This window comes from Aedes aegypti, chromosome 1, assembly GCF_002204515.2.
Source record: "Aedes aegypti strain LVP_AGWG chromosome 1, AaegL5.0 Primary Assembly, whole genome shotgun sequence".
NCBI lineage: Eukaryota > Metazoa > Arthropoda > Insecta > Diptera > Culicidae > Aedes > Aedes aegypti.
Genome location: NC_035107.1, coordinates 223,844,744 through 223,865,285, shown reverse-complemented (window position 1 = coordinate 223,865,285; position 20,542 = coordinate 223,844,744). Strand labels below are relative to the sequence as shown.

The following is a 20,542-nucleotide window of genomic DNA, read 5'->3' as shown; positions in this document are numbered from 1 at the left end:
ATTCTTGCAGAATCCTTCTGGGATTCTTGCAGAATCCTTCTGGGATTCTTGCAGAATCCTTCTGGGATTCTAGCAGAATCCTTCTGGGATTCTTGCAGAATCCTTCTGGGATTCTTGCAGAATCCTTCTGGGATTCTTGCAGAATCCTTCTGGGATTCTTGCAGAATCCTTCTGGGATTCTTGCAGAATCCTTCTGGGATTCTTGCAGAATCCTTCTGGGATTCTTGCAGAATCCTTCTGGGATTCTTGCAGAATCCTTCTGGGATTCTTGCAGAATCCTTCTGGGATTCTTGCAGAATCCTTCTGGGATTCTTGCAGAATCCTTCTGGATCCCTTGAGAGGAGTTTGTTCATTTTTCCATAGAATATTCCCGCATAATTATAAACCATATTCATACTGTTCCCCATACCATTCGTAACCATTTGCAACCACGTTTGAATAATTCCCTAAAACATCCAAATAAACAATATATCAACCCTACCGGTAACGGTTTTAACAGTTTGGTGAGCAGTAATCCGGAAAATAACAATATGGGGAATAGGCGGTTAAGTTATGTAACCATTTAAAAACGCTGATTTCTACGAACATTTTTTTTCGAAAACAATTTGCCAAATGACCGGTTTACCATCCATTTTCTGCACAATTCACTGTTACCCAAACAGTTGCAGAATTGTTAAACTGTAACCTTGATATGAAACGAATAATGTATGTATAATGATTGATTTACTGTGCGTTATTGTTTTTTAACCGTATATTATAATGTGCGTATGTGTTTATACCATAAGATTTTACCGCATGTACCTCCTGTTTTGTTGTTTCTTGATAAAAATGAATAAACAAAAGTAATGTTCGAATTGCCTTTTTTAACTAGTTTATTTCACGAATGTACGAAGTGATTGTTAGGTGATTGCTGTTCATCGTTCTGTCATGTGAAAACACTTCTTTTCGATGTTCCATCCAACTTGCATCACCGAAAATCTTTTCCCTGCGGGGTCAATGGAAGCTCCTGGAGGCTGCCTCATCTGCGTGCGCGTCATCAAAAGAAATCATGTTCTACTGGAGAAAAAAAAAAGATGTAAAAAAAAACATTGCATAGATACAAAAACTTACCAATTACGAGGTCGCGAAGATTGCTGCCGTGGGAGGTGGCCATTCGACTCTACCCGTGTCATTTCCACTCTCCTTCTATCGATGATTCTGCACATCTTATTCCAAATGAATGAGGATTTCTCCAATCGGAAATTTACCACACATCCACGATTCGAATGCCGGGGAAAGACGATTTTTTCGTTTCCGTGGGCACATGGTACCGGAGCAATAATGAAAAACTGAATTGTTGTGAGCTGCGGCAGGATTTAAACAGGAACTGATAATGCGGAGCAACGTATTTGGCACTCTAGAGCATTCTAAATATTGGAACATGTTTTTCATTTATTTTTTCACTGAAAGGTAAATACAACAGCAGGCACGCTTAAAAAATTCTACATAACGGCTAGTCTAACTGAACTTTTGGAACTTATAGAAACTTATGAGTTTCAAATAACGGCATAACTTTATTAACATTTTCACAAATCTCGTTGAAAAATCTATTTACATTTGAGTAAATTTAATTCTGCGGTTCACTATGTGTGTGAAGTAGGATTAAACGCCAGTTTAAAAGTTACAAAGCTGTTGTGTTATTTTGTAACGTGTACAGAAAATAACAATTTGCCAAACTGTTAGTTATAAGTAATGAATAGTGAAATGCATATGTGAAAGTGTGTTGCGAAATATTATTACGAACCATTCAACGAAATGTAAAGTTACATTTCAACTATTTCTCGCGTAACAATTCAAAAGGGCCAATCCTCAGATCGTTGACTCTGAGAAAATTCGATTTGAATATTATTCACCACATTTTCAATTCCTATTTTTCAGAATTCAAATCAATCAATGTAATTTCTTGCTAGTTGAGTGACGATTTACTATTACTACACGCTAATAATTGATTTTATTCTGAAAACTGACAAAAATGTGGAAAAAATGATGAGTTTAAATGCTTGGCCCATTTTCGATTTTCATCAAGGCATGGGCCTTTTTTATTTGCCAAAATAGAATTTTATTAGCGTGCTTGGCCCAAGGCTAGGCCTTTTCGGTTTTCAATGAATGAGCAAGAGAGAGTCATTGGCCTCTCACCATGCTAAGGCCAATGACAGTTTGCGAAATTTTCCGATTGTAGGCCCTCTTGATGGAGCGAGAACCAATCATTGGCCTTTTCGAGCGGGGGCCAATGAATGATTTGGAAAAAAAGCGGTTATTGGCCGTTTTGAAAACCGAGTTTATAACGGTAAGATTTATGATTATGTTGACAATGTTTGCACAGTTTGTGGGTGTTGGGAGATGCTATCGAATGGTATCAAAACCCGATTTGTTTACAATTTGATTATTGGCCCTTTAGAATTGTTACGCGAGATTTCTCCTTAGTTTCTATTCTCATACCGTTCAACAATGTCTATACAATATGATTTATTATGACAATTTGATATACATTAGACATACAATTATTTATAGTTGAAACCTAAAACTCTTTTATTGTTCAACGTAAAAGCAACTGTTCATGATACATTAACCACTTCGGTTATAAGAAGTTTACTGTTTGAAATGTTTGACAAACTGTGTTTTTCTATGCGGGTTATGACGAGGAGTCAAAGAGTTGAAGACAAAAGCTTGCCCCACAGACAAACAGACATAACACTTAGAAGAAATCATAGTCGCGACGCTTATTAAAAGCTGGGTGCTGCGAACTTAACCCCTTTATATTTTCAAGCAAATCTTGAAACAAGTTTCTTGTGATGAATTGGGTTTGTCGTATTAGTCCCTCAAACGTCACTTTAAATTCTCTGTTTATTAAATTTCGCTCTCTGATCTCTCTCTGGAGAGCTTGTATGCGTTCTAGCTCGCATGACTTTCTCATAGTGTGTTTATAAATAACTTGAAATTGGCTAACAGCCGGTCTGCGAGAAGTGCGTGCCATTTTTGTGTTATTGTGCCTGTGAATTACAATGCGGTGCTCGTTCAAAGGTTGTCGAAGGAACGCACTATCCCCTCAATCAACAAGGTGAGATAAAAAGCGTTCATGATAGCTCCAAGGTTCTCATGATTTCAACGCTTTTTTGAGTGTGGCATACTCACAAAATATGAACGGTTTATTGTCAGTGCAGGTAAAATCAAGAACGAGCACAAACTTCGCCCTCCAATTCACGCATTTCACGCGATCAAAACGTCCTGGACTCTGGCGACTTTTTCGTGCTAGTGCTTGAGCGACACAGGCTATTATGTTAATTTGTGTGGTAAAACCAGAAGGGTATCCAGCTTTTTAGGAGCGCTAATGGCCGCCACAATCAGGTTCGATTTCTGGTTGGGATCGAACGATCTGACAGTTGGGTTGGGTCGTTTGACAGCTAATCGATAAGTTTAGGATCGATCTTATCGATTTGCTATCAAACGACCCAAGCCAAACGTCAGATCGCCTAGTCCCTACCAGAAAGCGAGCCTGATTGTGGCGGCCATTAGCGCTCGTAAAAAGCTGGATACGCAACGAGGTGCGCCTACCGTTCATGTTTTGTGGGTGTATTCGTTTGGCTCACAACGCTGCTAGGCATCCGGCTGTTTGAGTGTTGAAATGCATCAGCATTTGCTGTCTGGCATGGCCCGCGTTTCGACCTGTGCTGTTTGGGTCGGCCCGCATGAGAGATGATGCTGTTTGGGCCGGGCCGCCCGAGAGATGATTGTTAGGCGAGCTTTGTTTGTAGTTGACAGCCGTACATCTACCCTGGGTAAAACCCACTGACCTGGTTAAATATAACAAACTTTGTTCCAGTACTTTCGACCATCGGAACCGAACCCATTTTCGAAATTGAGGAAAACAAACACGCGTTTGACAGTTCGTTCTCGCCGTCTCCTTTTTGCCCTCCTCATTCGTAATCCCACGTTTTCGAAGACTGTTCGACTGTCACCACTCGCAGCGCAGCTCTTTCCAAAACAACCGTGAAAACGTGTTTGCGATTCGTTCCTGATCGCTCAGGAAAATCGCTAGAAATCCCCTTCAAAAATGGCTTTGAAAGCGTTAAAATGTGAGTATTGCTGGGGGGATACTGATTGGTATGATTCTTATGTAAATTAATATCGAATTTGGATGATTTTCAGGTCGTTCCTCCAAGCGGCAGAAGGCCTCGCTGCGCTACAAGAAGATCAAGAAGATCGCCGCTAGCAAAAGGAAGAAGGAGAAGGAAGCGAAGAAGCTGCCCAAGTTGCGGTCCAAAAAGCAGAAGCTGATCCAGGTGCCAAATGTTTGTCCCTTCAAGCGGGAGATTCTGGAGGAGGTGGCCGAGCACAAGCAGTTCCAGGAGCGTGAAAAGGAACGCAAGAAGGAACTGCAGAAGCAACACCGGCAATTGGCGATGGAAGGGCAAACGATGGAATCGATGGCCGCGGATGCCCAGAAGCGAGGACAAGAATTTGATCCGAGTAAAGCGGAGGCAGTGGAGGAAGAGTACGTCAATGTGGGACGGGGAAAGGATTGGTCCCTGAAGGCGTACTTCAAAGAGTTCAAGAAGGTGATTGACGCTGCGGATGTAATCTTGGAGGTGGTCGATGCTCGGGATCCGCTGGGGACGAGATGCGCTGAAGTGGCCCAAATAGTGCGGGAAGCACCCGGGCAGAAACGATTGGTTCTCATTCTGAACAAGGCAGATTTGGTTCCAAGGGACAACTTGGAAAAGTGGATGAAGTATTTGCGCAAAAGTGGCCCGGTTATTCCGTTTAAGGCCACCACTCAGACACAGAAGCATCGGATCGGAAACAGGAAGTTTAAGGCCACGACCACGTTGGAATGCTCGCCTTGTATCGGAGCTGATTTGCTGAAGGAGCTGTTGGCCAACTACTGCCGCAGCGATGATATTCGGACGTCCATTCGGGTGGGAATCGTAGGTCTTCCAAATGTAGGCAAGAGTTCACTGGTCAATTCCTTAAAGCGTAAAAGAGCTTGTCTGGTTGGAGCAAGGCCCGGCATCACTAAGCAGATGCAGGAAGTTCAAATCGATTCACATGTAAAGCTTCTGGACAGTCCTGGAATCATTTTTCAGCGCCCCAAGGACGAAGACCGGAATCGATTCTTTGCCTTGAGGAACGCCCAGAAAGTGACGGAAATCGAGGATCCATTCCCTCTGGCCGACGACATCTTGAAGCGTGGAACTATGAGCTACTTCTGCAAGTTGTACGACATTTCAGAGTTCCATTCGACGGATGAGTTCTTGGCGAAGAAGGCCATCAAAATGGGTGCCCTGGCGAAGAAAGGCGTTCCAGACGTGAAGAAAGCCGCTCGGACCCTGATCGAAGACTGGAACTGCGGAAAGATCAAGTACTGCACGCATCCTCCTGAAGAAGGCGACGAAGTCCATTTGAGTGCCCAGCTCGTGTCCTCCGACGCCCCAGAATTCAATCTAGAAAGCTTCGACAACGTTCTGAAGGCCCTCGACACCGAGTACGAGGAAAGCTTCAAAATGAAGGACAAAGACGGCGAAGAAATGGCCGTCATTTCCAAGGACGAAATCCTCACGATGGAACTGGATTCGCAAGGACCGGTCAACATGGAACTTTCGGCGGACGACCAGAAGAACAAAGCGCTGGAAAAGCTGATCAGTAATTCCGGTCGGATTATCGAACAGGACACCGATAGCCAAACTCCGGCCAAGGGCAAGAAGCGTAAGGTGAACGATTACGCCGAAGAGGAGAAGAAGTTCCGGAAGGATCCCATGTTCCAGATCGAGGGCAACCAGACGGTGAACAAGAGCCGAAAGGCGGCGCTGAAGGCCAAGAAGAAGGCTTCGGCCCGGGATGGGAAGAAAATGGCAGATGTGGCGGATGAGATGGAATCGATTTCGCTGACGGGAGCGGCCAAGAAGAAGAAAGTCGGAGGGGATGATTACGACTTCGATGAGATGATGTAAATGTGGCGGAAGGTAATTCTATCAGATAGCGATTAGGAATGTAATGAACCATTTTTGAACTTACAAGCTTTAAAGGGTTTCGATTGTGATGACATCCACGGTTAGGTTTCAAAAAGGCTAGCAGGTCTCTTTTTAGGATATTGGCGTCTTGGTCTCTATTCTAATGCAAGTCTCTAAAAAGATTCCAGGGAAACCTTCAAAGACTTTTTCGCAGGTTTTTCGGTAATTTATTCTCAGATTTCTCGAAGACATGTTTCATCCCTGGGCTTGGGATTATATTTTCCAGGGAGCGATGAATTTTGATAATTGATCGCTGTTGTTAGTAGTTTTGATTAGATATTGGGTGAATTTCAAAGCAATGGCAACCTTTTTATTACAAAATTTAGATTTTATCTTCTGACCTAAAAATTCTGGTTAAACTACTGTACTATGCAGTTGGGCTGCACTAGGCTATCACTCATCAAAATTACTTTCACTTCGGGAAAATATAATTTCAAACTGGCGAGAAGATTACGAACTGAGGGTGGGTTAGGAGCACAATTAGACCCTTGAATGTGCAATGTGGGGTAGTAATTGGGAATGCCATTGACGGTTTGTAATCTTCTACGAGGTTTTCGAAAACCAACAGGGCGCGTGCACCGGGTTGCGGATAGGAGCAAAGGGAGATCAATAGCATCTACCTAAAATAATAGAACAAAAAGCCGTTCGATGATTAGGTAATGTTTAGCGATCTTCTATGGTGTTCTAGTACTAAAAAATTCTTCACTCACTGGGAATTTTGGCCTTGATAATAACAATAATGATAAAAACATAAAATAATACCTAATACTTGATAAGTACAATGTAGCTTCAATATAGTAATAAATGAAATAAAATCAATTTTCTATACTTGACAAGGTTTTGAAGACAATCAATGAGTGAAAGAACTACCTATTAGAAAAGCCACATCAGCTAAGGCTATACATATACAAATGTTGGTCATAGGGTCATGGCGAGCATTCAGTATGTACGTCTATGATTGATTCTTATCTAATAGGGGCACTAGAAGACCACGCGGACAATTTCGAAACAAATTATTTTTATACATCGGTCTTACGATCCGAAAGGCTCAGCTATGCTGCAAAGTCATTTTAAAAGCTATTCATTACTACTGTTTAATTGTTTATAATTCTAACAAAACTACATAATTAACTCATTACTAATCACTGTTTCTATATTCTCTTTTTCTCTCCTTCTTATCTGTTGCATGATTATGAGCATCACTAATATAACGCATGAGCATGCACAATAAGAATAATTTCAGGATTGAAAGCAGTACATGGATACCTGGATAGAATAGCTTCGAAAAGGGCGCTCAAAATATAATATTTCTGATCAGGGAAGTATTATAATTAAGGGTATGTAAAATTTTTCCATTATTAACACTTAGATCACACAAACAAATGAACTAATAATATCAAATATTTTTAAAATATTTTTATTTGAATCAGCATCGTCAATCAGTGCAAAAACAGATAAAGTTTGTAAAGTTATCACCATCGATTGAATTGCGCTCTGTATAGTAATGTTCAATCAGTATCAAAATCTCCTAAAGCGTCGCATTGTGCCATCAGCAGCCCTCATATTGTTATTATTTTGTTGTTTATAAAACTTCTAGAAAGCGATCAGCATATTCTTTCTTACTTGTACAATGGCCGATCTAATTGGAATTTTAATAAGTCAAATCTAACTTCAAAACTCAAATTTAATTGCTTTCAGCACATTTACATTTTGCAGCATTAATCGCATTACTGTGTCAAGTCTTCTCCATTCCCTATACCCTACCCCAACCCTTCTTATCCTTTCCGATGGTGTTCAAGTGGTCCGCATAGACTATTACGGCCATTACCTATCCCTTCCCCCGGCTTTGGACTGACTTGCGCTCTCATTGCCCCACCAAACGCTGCAAAATGAAAATGAAAATGAGATTTCTCGAAGACATGTTTCATGAATTCTGCTAGTGATTTCTCTAGAGATTTCTTCTGGCATACTTCCAGGGAACATGTCACCAATCCTCCCAGAAATTTTTCCAGTGGAGTTTTAATGGATGCTTGGATAAAATTCTTAAGATTTTGCTCCAAGAAGTCCTTGAGCACTCCAACGTTTCTAACTTTAGTAATTTCCACAAGGGTTGCTGTGAAAATTTTAGCAGAGACTATCTCAAGATTTCTCCCAGAAAAAAGCCTGAATTACCTAATTGCTGTAGAAAATAATGAAAAATACCTACAGAAATACGAGCAGTAATACTACACTCAAAATAATCCAAACGTCATTGTTACGTGGAAGCATACGTGATTTTTTTCCATCGCACTTTTCACGTAGCACCTACGTGAATCATTGGTAGCACAGAATGAACGCATGAACTATTGAACTCCGTTTGATCTACCAGCGTTACACGTACGAGCTACGTGGATTTTCCCGTAGCTTTTACGAAGCGTTTCAATATGTCCTACATTGTTTTCCCTTCAAATATATTGAAATGGAAGCCCACCTTATTTTCAATAAACTTCTGAAGTAAACTATTTCCAAATTCGGAAAATGTAAACCAACTTTAAAGATTGAGGTACACCCCAACCTCTTTTTACGACCGTTATCGGGGGGTCGTAAAAAAAATCAGGGTTATAATTATGTTTTTGAAAAATGTGACGTCTAGATGCGGAAATACTGATTCGACATATTCGGCAAAGTTGAAGCATGGGTTGAGAACTTTCCAAAATGGCCGTTCAAGTTTTCATATTTTGGTAATAGATGGCAGCACTGCACGATTGTTATCAAAAGAGCCAATTTTATGGGGGTGTGATATGCAAATACCAAAAAAATTTAAAGATAACGATACCGAATGTTCGCCAAAGTTGAAGGAAGTGTTGCGTGCCATACAGTCGGCCGAATCACAAATGGTCATGTGGCTGGCAACACTGTTTAAGAAGAATAAAGTGAAAATCAAAACCATCAAACTTGAGCGGAACAGAATAATATAATGCTTAGCAACATAGCAATACTCTTCAACTGTAATCCAGTTTTTCATGAAGGGTTCAAAATTTTTAACGTAGCTGGCAACACTGCTTTAGTGAAATTGTGCCACCAGGCAGTACAAGTGTGCATGCAACTATTGTTTTGCGGATATCTCAGGATCCTGGCCACTTAGAAAGATGGCGCCTTCGGCAAAGTTGTTCAGTAGCTCAAGAACTATCATTATTCTAGCCAAGAGATTCGAGATTTGGCCACCAGGTGGCGCTAGTGAGGATGAAACTTTTGTTTTGCGGTTATCTTAGGATCCTAGCCACTTAGCAAGATGGCGCCTTCGGTTGTTGTTCAGTAGCTCAAGCGCTATCATTATAAAAGTTATGAGATTCGAAATTTTGCCACCAGACGGCGCTAGTGAGCATAGAATGCTTGTTTTGCGGATAGCTCAGGATCCTGGCCACTTAGAAAGATGGCGCTTTCGACAAAGTTGTTCAGTAGCTCAAGGACTATCATTATTCTAGCCAAGAGATTCGAGATTTGGCCACCAGACGGCGCTAGTGAGCATATAATTTTTATTTTGTGGATAGCTCAGGATCCTAGCCATTAAGAAAGATGGCGACTTCGGAAAAGTTGTTCAGTAGCTCAAGGACTATCATTATAAAAGCTATGAGATTCAAAATTTTGCCACCAGGCGGCGCTAGTATGGAACTTTTGTTTTGCGGGTATCTCAGGATCCTGACCACTAAGAAAGATGGAGTCTTCGGTAAACTTGTTGAGTAGCTCAACATTGCCCAAGACGCCATATCTATGTAGTCAGGATTCTGATATATCCGCAAAACAAAAGTTTCATGCTCACTAGCGCCGCCTTGTGGCATAATTTTGAATCTCAGCTTTTATAATGATAGTCCTTGAGCTGATAAACAACTGTGCCCAATATGCCACCTTTTTGAATAGTCATAATCAAGAGTTATCCGCAAAACAAGCTTGAGCTACTGAACAACTTTGCCGAAGGCGCCATCTTTCTAAGTGGCTAGGATCCTAAGATAACCGCAAAACAAAAGTTTCATGCTCACTAGCGCCGCCTGGTGGCAAAATTTTGAATCTCATAGCTTTTGTAATGATAGTCCTTGAGCTACTGAACAACTCTGCCGAAGGCGACATCTTATTGAGTGGCTAGGATTTTAAGATAACCCAAAACAAAAGTTTCATGCTCACTAGCGCTGCCTGGTGGCAGAATTTTGAATCTCATAGCTTTTATAATGATAGTTATTAAGCTGCTGAACAACTTTGCCGAAGACGCCGTCTTTCTATGTGGTTAGGATTCTGAGCTCTCGGGAAAACGAAAAATCTATGCTTACTAGCGCCACCTGGTGGCCAAATCTTGAATCTCTTGGCTAGAATAATGATAGTCCTTGAGCTACTGAACAACTTTGCCGAAGACGCCATCTTTCTAAGTGGCCAGGATCCTGAGCTATCCGCAAAACAAAAATTTTATGCTCACTAGCGCTGCCTGGTGGGGGAATTTTTAATCTCATAGCTTTGATAATGATAGCGCTTGAGCTACTGAACAACTTTGCCGAAGACGCCATCTTTCTAAGTGGCCAGGATCCTAAAATAATCGCAAAACAAAAGTTTCATGCTCACTAGCGCCGCCTGGTGGCAAAATTTTGAACCTTATATCGTTTATAATCATAGCTCTTGAGCTACTGAACAACTTTGTCGAAGACGCCATCTCTCTAAGTGGTCAGGATCCTGAGCTATCGGGAAAACAAAAGTTCTATGCTCACTAGCGCCGCCTAGTGGCAGAATTCCGCAATTGAATGACCACCATATTTTAGCCCTTGAACTACTGAACTATTTTGCTGAACATCATGATCCTCTCTTTTGAATACTTTTTAAGATAATGATCATTTAAAAAAACGGTCGTTCATCTGAATTTCGGTCGTAAAAAAGTGGTCGGAAAAAGAACCGTCGGTAAAAAAACGGTCGTAAAAAGAGGTTGGAGTGTATTTATTTTTGTTCAAACTAAGCTTTTCGAACCAAACAATCCAGCGAGATATCCAATGTCGCTCCCATATTTTCTGGTCGATTCTGCTGTAGCCTTTACATGCTATAATATGAATGAAATCAGGTGTAAAATATGAATTAATACAGGATTCTTCGGTATTCAACGAGTACATACCTTTAAATAAATCTTAAATTAGGTTTGAAGTTCAGCAGCTCCTCTCGTTCTTCGAAAGTCTAGCGGACGCCATCTTAGCATTCGAGCTCAACACTGAATGTACGTGCGATATGCAAATGTCAAAATGAACTTTATTTATTTGGTAATGATCAACAGGCTGATTTAGCCCCAATGACCCTAGTAACTTATTACTATATAACAACATAATCGTGTAAACATCAAGCATAATCCTAAACATTTAAACAAAAGCTACACAACAAATGAACTTCAACATAGTGAAACAACACATTTCAATGCACAATTGCAAATAATTTACGGTTCCCAGCAAGATTCACGGTGTTCGAATTCCCTGAACAGCAATCCAGTCGGCCACGTCGATTCCATAATGGCTTTCCCTCTATGCTTCCAATCAATTCCAACTTTGAAAGAAACGTAACGTAGATTTTCGAGGTTGCTCCAACGTGGTACCAATCGCATTACTTCGGGTTTATCGTTAGTTTCTAATGAATGCTTTACCATTTCGCCTATGACATCTGTAGAAACATGTTTCGCAACTTTCGTGAAGAATAGCCAAAATTTTCGGGACCCAGTTGAAATCTCGGCATTTGAACCCCTTTGCAAATGAGCAGTATCGTTCGAATGCAGCGAAAAATTTCTTCCACGATACGAGTTTCCTTGCGGTGTAGATGTAGAAGGGACATCAACGGTGTTATCATTGGTATTCTGGCCACCGTTGAACGATTGCTTCAATTCGGCGAAGCACTGTTTCATTGTAGCAAATTCAGACTGTAGCTGGCTCACGGTGCGTTCAATATTGCTTGCGTTTTGATCATGATCTCGTACTGTTACATCGTTTTTCGACATTGAGCGCTGTTTACGAAAAGAAGCAAGACAATTGTCGCACAACCATAGTACATTGTTGAATTCGACGCATACTCGCAGCTGATATGGGTTCATGTTCATACAAATCAAATGGTATTGCTTGCTACATCCATCACACACGATGTGCTCATCCATTCCACTTACTGGTAAAGCGCATTTACAACAAGCTTGTCGGTATGCCATTGTACAGTAGGGCCGTTGGAGTGATGAACGCAGATCGGCGAAGAACACGACAATGGTCGATCAGCAAGTTATCAAAAACTCAACACTGTTTTCTGTTTTTTAAAGCCGTGCAATCATGTAAAACACTCGAATTTGGTATCTATAGGTGCAGCTCAAAATCTTTTACAACTGTGCACAATTTCAGACGAATTACAGAATAGTTCTAAGAGCTTTTCACGATAAATGAACAGCAATATGCACAACACGCACTCAAAGACAAACGATCACTTGGATGTCACTTGGGTACCTACGTGATTTTATATATAAGTGTGATAGATAACCCCAGTGATAATCACCGAGTCTTCATTTGGTGGTTATGTATGGTTTAGTAAGCATTACCTTAGTCAGGTGAAGTAGAGGTAAAATGAATTTCGAATGGTCTACGTGATTTTTCACGTAGCAATGACGTTTGGATTTTTTTGAGTGTACCTTCGTGCTGTGCGTACACGAATTCTCTCTGCTCTTGGAAGTTTTCTTAAAAACTACCTAAAGCAATAAAACAGTACTTTTCAGTACTACAAAAACAGTGCTAAAATTCAAAACAGTACTTTTCAGTGCTACTAAAACAGTACTTTTCAGTACTATTTTTCTACTATTGATCCCTTTACGATCCTTGTTTGGACCCGTGCCTTCGATTTTTCGTTGGACCCGTTGGCGAAAGCTAGCGGTGGTAATCCATCTTGGACACCGTCTTGGGAAAAAACCTCTCGAAGGTCACGTCTTCTTATTCACTAAACATGGTTGCAACAACAAATAAAAGGAAGGGTGAATCTCTGAATTCACAACTTCCTTCCAAAAAAGTGGGATTTAAAACTGTCACTAAACGTGACAAGAATGGAAGAAAGGACGTTTCTCCGGAATGCGAACTTTCTTCCAAGGGTGAAATGAATAATTGTATTGAAATGAGCAATCAGTTCGATGCTCTAGACAAATTTTCCGAACACCAAATCGAAGCAGCCTCTAGCCCAGGCTCTTTGATTCAAGTGAGGAAGCAAAGAGTGCCGCCTATCGTGGTCAGTTGTTCCGAATTTGGGGGATTTAGGCAGGAGATCTTGAACTCCATTAGGGGAATCAAGGTTTCCTTCCAAATCGCAAGGAAAGGAGACTGTCGCGTTTTGCCGGAAACTCTTAAAGATCGCGAACTTCTTCTCAAACATCTTGAAGAGAAGAAGCACAAATATTTTACTTATGACGACAAAACTGAACGTTTGTTCAAAGTATTCTTGAAAGGTCTCTCAAGTGACTATAAGTCACCTGAAGAGATCAAAAATGGAATAAATGATTTACTTGGATTTTCCCCAGTTCAAGTAATCATTATGAAAAAGAGAACCCAATCTGGCATTGTTCGGAAAGGGCTTTCTCAAGAATATTATTTAGTTCACTTTAACAAAAAAGAACTATATAATATTAAAGCTTTAGAAAAAAGCAAAACTTATGTTCGATGGGAAAATTTCCAGAAACCTGGAGGAAATTACCAGAACCCCACTCAGTGCCGTCGGTGCCAAAAGTGGGGTCATGGTACAAAAAATTGTCGCATGAATGCTAAATGCATGATTTGCGGAGGTCCTTCTCACGCTAAGGACGTCTGTCCTGTGAAAGAAGATACCAGAAAGTTTGAATGCGCCAATTGCAAGGGCCCTCATAAAGCTAACTTTTGGGAATGCCCTTCACGCAAGAGAGTCGTTGAGGCTCGTGCCAGGCAGATGAAGGATAATATCCGTTACGATAACGGTCGTTTCCGGAATTTGCCTGGTAGAGTATCGAACAATGCTCATTTTTCAGTTAACGATCGCTTGATCATGAATCATACCCATCAGGAAGATCATAATCATGCTCATTCACAAACTAATTTTAATCCGTCGGGAAGCCGTTCGAATCTTTCAATTTCGAATGTATCTACCCACGGTAAATCCTTTTCCGATATCGTAGCAGGAAATTCGAACTCCTCCCCTGCTCGATCCATGGGTACCCATTCTACTTGTTTCAAATCAAATGGAAAAAACCCTACCGCCACAGGTAATTCCGCTTCTTCGTCTACCGGAAATTCTAATGGGAAATCACATGACATGTCTGCCTCTGATTTTAATTTTCTAACTGAACAATTGAATCTAATGATTGATGCAATGTTCAAAGCCACCACTATGACTGAAGCAGTCCAAGTAGGTGTAAAATTTACAAATCAAATTGTTATTGGATTACGTTTTTCTAATGGATCCAAATAATAATTTAAATATTTTAAATTGGAATGCTCGTTCGCTCGTTCTCTGAATGGTAAAGAGGACGAGCTGTTTAATTTTCTTACGGTTAATAACGTGCATATAGCAGTTATTACCGAAACGTATTTAAAACCTGGATCTAAACTCAAAAGAGATCCTAACTTTTTTGTTTATCGTAATGATCGACTTGATGGGGCATGTGGGGGAGTTGCAATCATCATTCATAGGCGTATAAAACATCAACTGTTTTCATCATTTGAAACTAAAGTTTTTAAAACTTTAGGTGTTTCTGTTGAAACACAGTTTGGTGAATATACTTTCATAGCTGCCTATTTACCTTTTCAATGCTCTGGACAGCAAGTTAATTTGCTCCAAACTGACTTGCGAAAATTGACTCGCAATAAGTCAAAATTTTTTGTCTTTGGTGACTTTAATGCCAAACATCGGTCATGGAATAATTCTCAAAGTAATTCCAACGGCAGAATTTTATTTGATGAGTGCTCTTCAGGATATTTCTCAATTAAATACCCTGATAGCCCCACATGTTTTTCCTCTTCTAGAAATCCATCTACGATTGATTTGGTCTTAACCGACTCTAGTCATCTTTGTAGCCAACTGATTACTCATGCTGATTTTGATTCTGATCATGTCCCTGTTACATTTCAAATATCCCAAGAAGCGATCAATCCTATCAGCTCCACTTTCAATTATTTACGAGCCGACTGGAATATATATAAAACGTATGTTGACTCTAATCTTGATGTTAACATTTCTTTAGGAACTAAACTTGATATTGACAATGCTCTTGAAACTTTAACTGATTTGGAAGAAGTGAGAACTATTATTAAAAAATTCAAAAACATGGAAGCTCCTGGCGATGATGGAATTTTCTACATCCTCATCAAGAAACTTCCAGAAAGTAGCTTATCATTTTTAGTTGATATATTTAACAAATGTTTTCAATTAGCATATTTTCCTGACAAATGGAAAAATGCTAAGGTTGTTCCAATTTTAAAACCAGACAAAAATCCTGCAGAAGCTTCTAGATATCGTGCAATCAGTTTGCTTTCCTCCATTAGTAAACTTTTTGAAAAGGTCATTTTGAACAGAATGATGGTCCACATCAACGAAAATTCAATTTTTGCCAATGAACAGTTCGGATTCCGCCATGGACATTCGACTACTCATCAACTTTTACGTGTAACAAATTTGATCCGTTCCATCAAATCTGAAGGCTATTCTACTTGCTCTTCTAGACATAGAAAAAGCATTCGACAGTGTTTGGCATGAAGGTTTGATCGTAAAATTAAAAAACTTTAATTTTCCAACATGCATTGTTAGAATAATTCAAAGTTATCTGTCAAATCGTACACTTCAGGTTAATTATCAGAACTCCAGATCTGAAAGACTTCCTGTAAGAGCTGGTGTTCCTCAAGGCAGCATTTTGGGACCAATATTATACAATATTTTCACATCTGACTTACCTGAGTTACCTCAGGGATGTCAAAAATCCTTGTTTGCGGATGGCACAGGCCTCTCCGCCAAAGGACGAAGTCTGCGTGTCATCTGTAGTCGTTTGCAAAAAGTTTGGATATTTTTTCTTCATACTTGCAAAAATGGAAGATTTCTCCTAATGCTTCCAAAACTCAACTAATAATATTCCCACATAAACCAAAAGCTCTTTATTTGAAACCTTCAAGTAGACATGTTGTCACGATGAGAGGGGTTCCAATAAATTGGTCAGATGAAGTTAAGTATCTAGGGCTCATGCTAGATAAGAATATAACTTTCAAAAATCACATTGAGGGCATTCAAGCCAAATGTAATAAATATGTAAAATGTCTCTATCCCCTTATTAATAGAAAATCAAAACTTTGTCTTAAGAACAAGCTTTCGATATTCAAACAAATTTTCAGGCCAGCCATGTTGTATGCTGTACCAATATGGACTAGCTGTTGTAATACCAGGAAGAAAGCTCTGCAGAGAATTCAAAATAAAATTTTGAAAATGATTCTGAGACTTCCTCCCTGGTATAGTACCAATGAGTTACATAGAATATCCGATGTTGAAACATTGGAACAAATGTCAAATAAAATAATAAATAATTTCAGGCAAAAATCGTTACAATCTTCTATTGCCACGATTAATGCGTTATATGTTTAGGTTAAGTTAGGTTAAGTATATTCAAAGCGTTTTTTTTTCTTTTATAAACAGGTGAAATCTACCCACCTGTAAAAAATCTGAACTGCTACGGCAAATGAAATGTAATATGTTGTTAACAAAATGTTAATTAAATCTTAAATTTGTTTTACCAAATTAGGATGATAGTGTTGTCTAATAACACAGAACACCTAGATATAAGAAATGAATGTAATGTTTGGAATGATACTAATAAAGAAATTAAAAAAAAAAAATTAACGTCATCCGTTCGATTGAAGTTTCACGTAACAGCTACGTGGATTTTCACGTAGTTGTTATGAAGGTTCCCAATAAATCCCACATAATTTTTCACTAGAAGTTATTATTATATTTTAATGAAACCACCTGTTTCGAGTTAGCTTCCGGAGGTTTTTTTCTTCAATTTCTAGAAAAAAGCAATAAACTAGAGAAATTAAAATATTTATTAGATTCAGTCGATACCCAGCATAAATTAGCAACGCATTTTGTAGGTGATTTGAAACACTGTATAATTGTATTCTCGGTATAGTCCAGCGGCATTCGAACATGTCTGTAGAATGGGTAAAAAACTACAGTAAATGCACGTTCTCCGTTTGACTCCGGCCGGTGTCAAACCATTCAGGAGCTGGTTCGTTCCAAACGTTGCGTGTCGGCCTTGCTGTGTCAATCAATTAGATAAACTCCTAATTAATATAGTATTATCCAGTATTTAAACCATATTTACCTCGAAAACGATCAAGCGGAATATCAAAAATGCTCTTGAAAAAACTAGTGGCCACCATCTTTATATTTGAGCTGAACACAGAATGAACGCAATGTGCAAATGTCAAAACTCAGAATGAATTAAGTGTCTACGTGAATTTCACGTAAGTGTAATGGGCTACCGTAGTGAAAATGACCGGGTATCTTTTTGATGATTATATATGCCCTGGTGATCATTACCTTAGTCAGGTAAAATCAGGATAAAATGAATTTGAACTGGCCTACGTGATTTTCCACGTAACAATGACGTTTGGATTATTTTGAGTGTAGACACGAGTTTATCGAATGGATCATTAAAGGTATTTTTTTCAGTGATCACCGCATCGAAACAAAGGCGCCACTGTATGTATATGGGATTTAACATTGTGACAGCATAGGCCTTTTCATGTGACAGATCCGTCTATGCATTTGTTTACATCGATGGAGGACCGGTGCTAACACGGGCCTGTCATTTTCATAGAAGAACTGTTTAAGTGCTTCCCGATCAGCTGATTTGAGACGTCATGTGAATAGGCCTATTGCTGTTCTGTTAAACACACCAGGCTACGGTGGCGCTATCTATGTTTTCCAAAGCGGCCGTTTTGGTTATTTGAATGATCCATTAGCTTGAGTCGCTATTCCTGAAAACGTTATGGGCACCATCATACGAGAGTTGGCGCACAGAATACCACAATTCGATGGTGGACCAGGATACAGAGATATTGTGAGTTTCCTGGCAAACGAGATACTGAAAGTTGTACGAGAGAAGAATCCTGCAAATATATAAATTTGCAAAGAAGTCAATCGGAACCCAGAATCTAATTCGGAAGCAATTGAATTGTCTGAAACTGGAAGAAGGGAAGTCTATGCATTGGCGTTCGGAAATCTCATCAGGCAGTTGAAGACGGCCGGTGCAAAAATCGATGAAGCGGATGCAGTTATTTCCCTGTTCCAGACACTCCCGGACTCTTGTGATCCATTGGTTACCGCACTGGCCGAAGAAGAAGACCTTGGAAATAGTCAAGCAACGTTTACTGGCAGAAGAAATTAGGCAAATGGAACGGCAAGAAGACTGCGGCAAGCCAAACACAGCAGCGTTCGTGGAAAAAAATAAATCAAAGCCCAAAACTGAAGTTAAGAAGTTTCAAGGGAGATTCCACACATGCGGAAAGCGTGGACATTTCAAGCAAGACTGTAGACAGAAAAGGGACAACGAAGCGAACGTATTAACGAAGAATGCTGTAGTTTTTCATGGCAGATCAGTCGAACAAGAAGACAAGTGAAAGCAAGATAGTTTTAAGATTGATTTTGATGCGAGTGACCATCTGGTGAACAAATATGACCTATTTTCGACGTTCAAGAGACTGAAGCAGCAGTGGGCATCAACGTTGCAAAAGATGGATAAACTTTGGAAGCAGGGGTTCTCGGAACAATTGTGGGATACAGTAATCGAGGAGTTTCCCTTCGTATGCAAGACGTTCTTCTGATTCTGGATATGCGTGACAATCTTTTCTCATATCGGTCAAAAAGTTGACGAATGCAGGAGTGGACGTGATGTTTTCTGGTTCAGTAACGTTCTTGAAGAAAGAAGGTTAGGTAACTGGAACCGCGCTCGCGCAGATGAAAGGGCTTTTGTACGAGTTAGAGTTTGAATTGCAAAAGTCTTCTGCAAGAATGTGTTCTTCAACCTCCATCAACCTGTGGCATCGGGAATTGTGGCACTTGAGTCAGCAAGGGATGGACTTGATGATGAGAAACGAGTTGATGCGAGGTATCAACTGCAAAGCGGATTTATTGAGCTATTGTGATGTGTGTGTCCAAGCAAAACAGTGCACATTGGGGAATTCCGAACCCAAAGTGGAAAAAAATGATAAATTTCACAATAGAAAGATAAAAAATAAGTTTTATAGCTCATTCGAAAGGAAATTTTCTCAGGAATCGATTGATGATGGTTTCATGCCCGTTTTGCCCCAATTCCTTGAAAATTTTAGATTTTCATGTTGTTTTGAGTAAAACTATTTTATTGTGGAGATTATTTCCCATGAAATCCATCATTTCTAGTCCACTCAACTATGTTTCACAGAGAACGTTATAAAAAGATGGAAATTTAGGGGATTATGGGTCCAAATGCACAATGAAATATTTTTGAAGAGGAATTTTTGTTTTAAATTTTTTAACGTATTTTTTTATTGAAATAAATTCTAAAATAGTCAAATAATCATGAATATACCTTGCAGAAATAAGTTGTAGTAAAATTTGTAGAATATGTATGATAATTATGTATGCTCTATGCAACATATTGTGAATAATTTACCTTCTTATATCACAAATTCCAAACATTTCCAAACGATGTGCGATAGTTTGGGTAAACGATATTTATCTAAATGATCGATTGCCGTTAGCCTCATTGATAGGAGATAGTGGGAGCATATAGTTTTTTGGCTATTTTCGCCCCAATTCCCCTAAACACGATTTCTTTCGTAATTAATTCAACTTTTTTCCCAAATCAAATTTATTGTGTACTGAATTGTTTATTCTGTATCTGATACAATATTTAAATCATAAAACATAGGAGATTTTGGGGATCTTTTACCCATAAACAAAAAAATAACGAAATAAAAAAATCAAAAATGAATCTATCAAGAAATTATCAGCCGTTTTTTCTGATTGCAACAAATTACTCAGGATCAGGTTAGTTATTCAATCATTACTGTAGCAATTTCGTGAGAGTCAAATTGCATTTTACAAGAAACTAATCGGGAAATAATTTTGTCTTTTTGTGGATATTTGGTATTCAATATTCCAATTGCCATCATACACTACAGAAAAAGTTATCATAAAAGTGATAATGCAGTTGTTAATAATGCTCAATTTTAGATTGCTCCAAAATCGATCATTCATTTCATTAGTATAATTTATAGTTACTATGTTTGTTATGTTGTCTCTACATTTCCTGTTAACAGATTGCTTGTTGGTTGACATCAATGTTCCTCATGGTGAACCATACTTTGTTAATATTGTAAACAGTAATTATGGTTACATCTATTTGACTTAATTTCAAGCATGTTCAAGAGCCTTCTAAAATGCAGAACAAAATTTAAATTAATTAACTCATTACGCGTGGTAAAGAT

At 39.3% G+C, this 20,542-nt stretch overlaps 1 protein-coding gene across 1 annotated transcript; it reads left to right on the top strand.

The window, feature by feature from the left end:
- The first annotated feature begins 3,961 nt into the window (after positions 1-3,961).
- LOC5574612 (guanine nucleotide-binding protein-like 3 homolog) lies at positions 3,962-6,053 on the top strand. Its single transcript, XM_001661479.2, has 2 exons — positions 3,962-4,112; positions 4,186-6,053. Exons 1-2 carry the CDS (start codon positions 4,091-4,093, stop codon positions 5,985-5,987), a joined length of 1,824 nt encoding a protein of 607 aa, XP_001661529.1. The 5' UTR covers positions 3,962-4,090; the 3' UTR covers positions 5,988-6,053.
- The last annotated feature ends 14,489 nt before the right edge of the window (positions 6,054-20,542 follow it).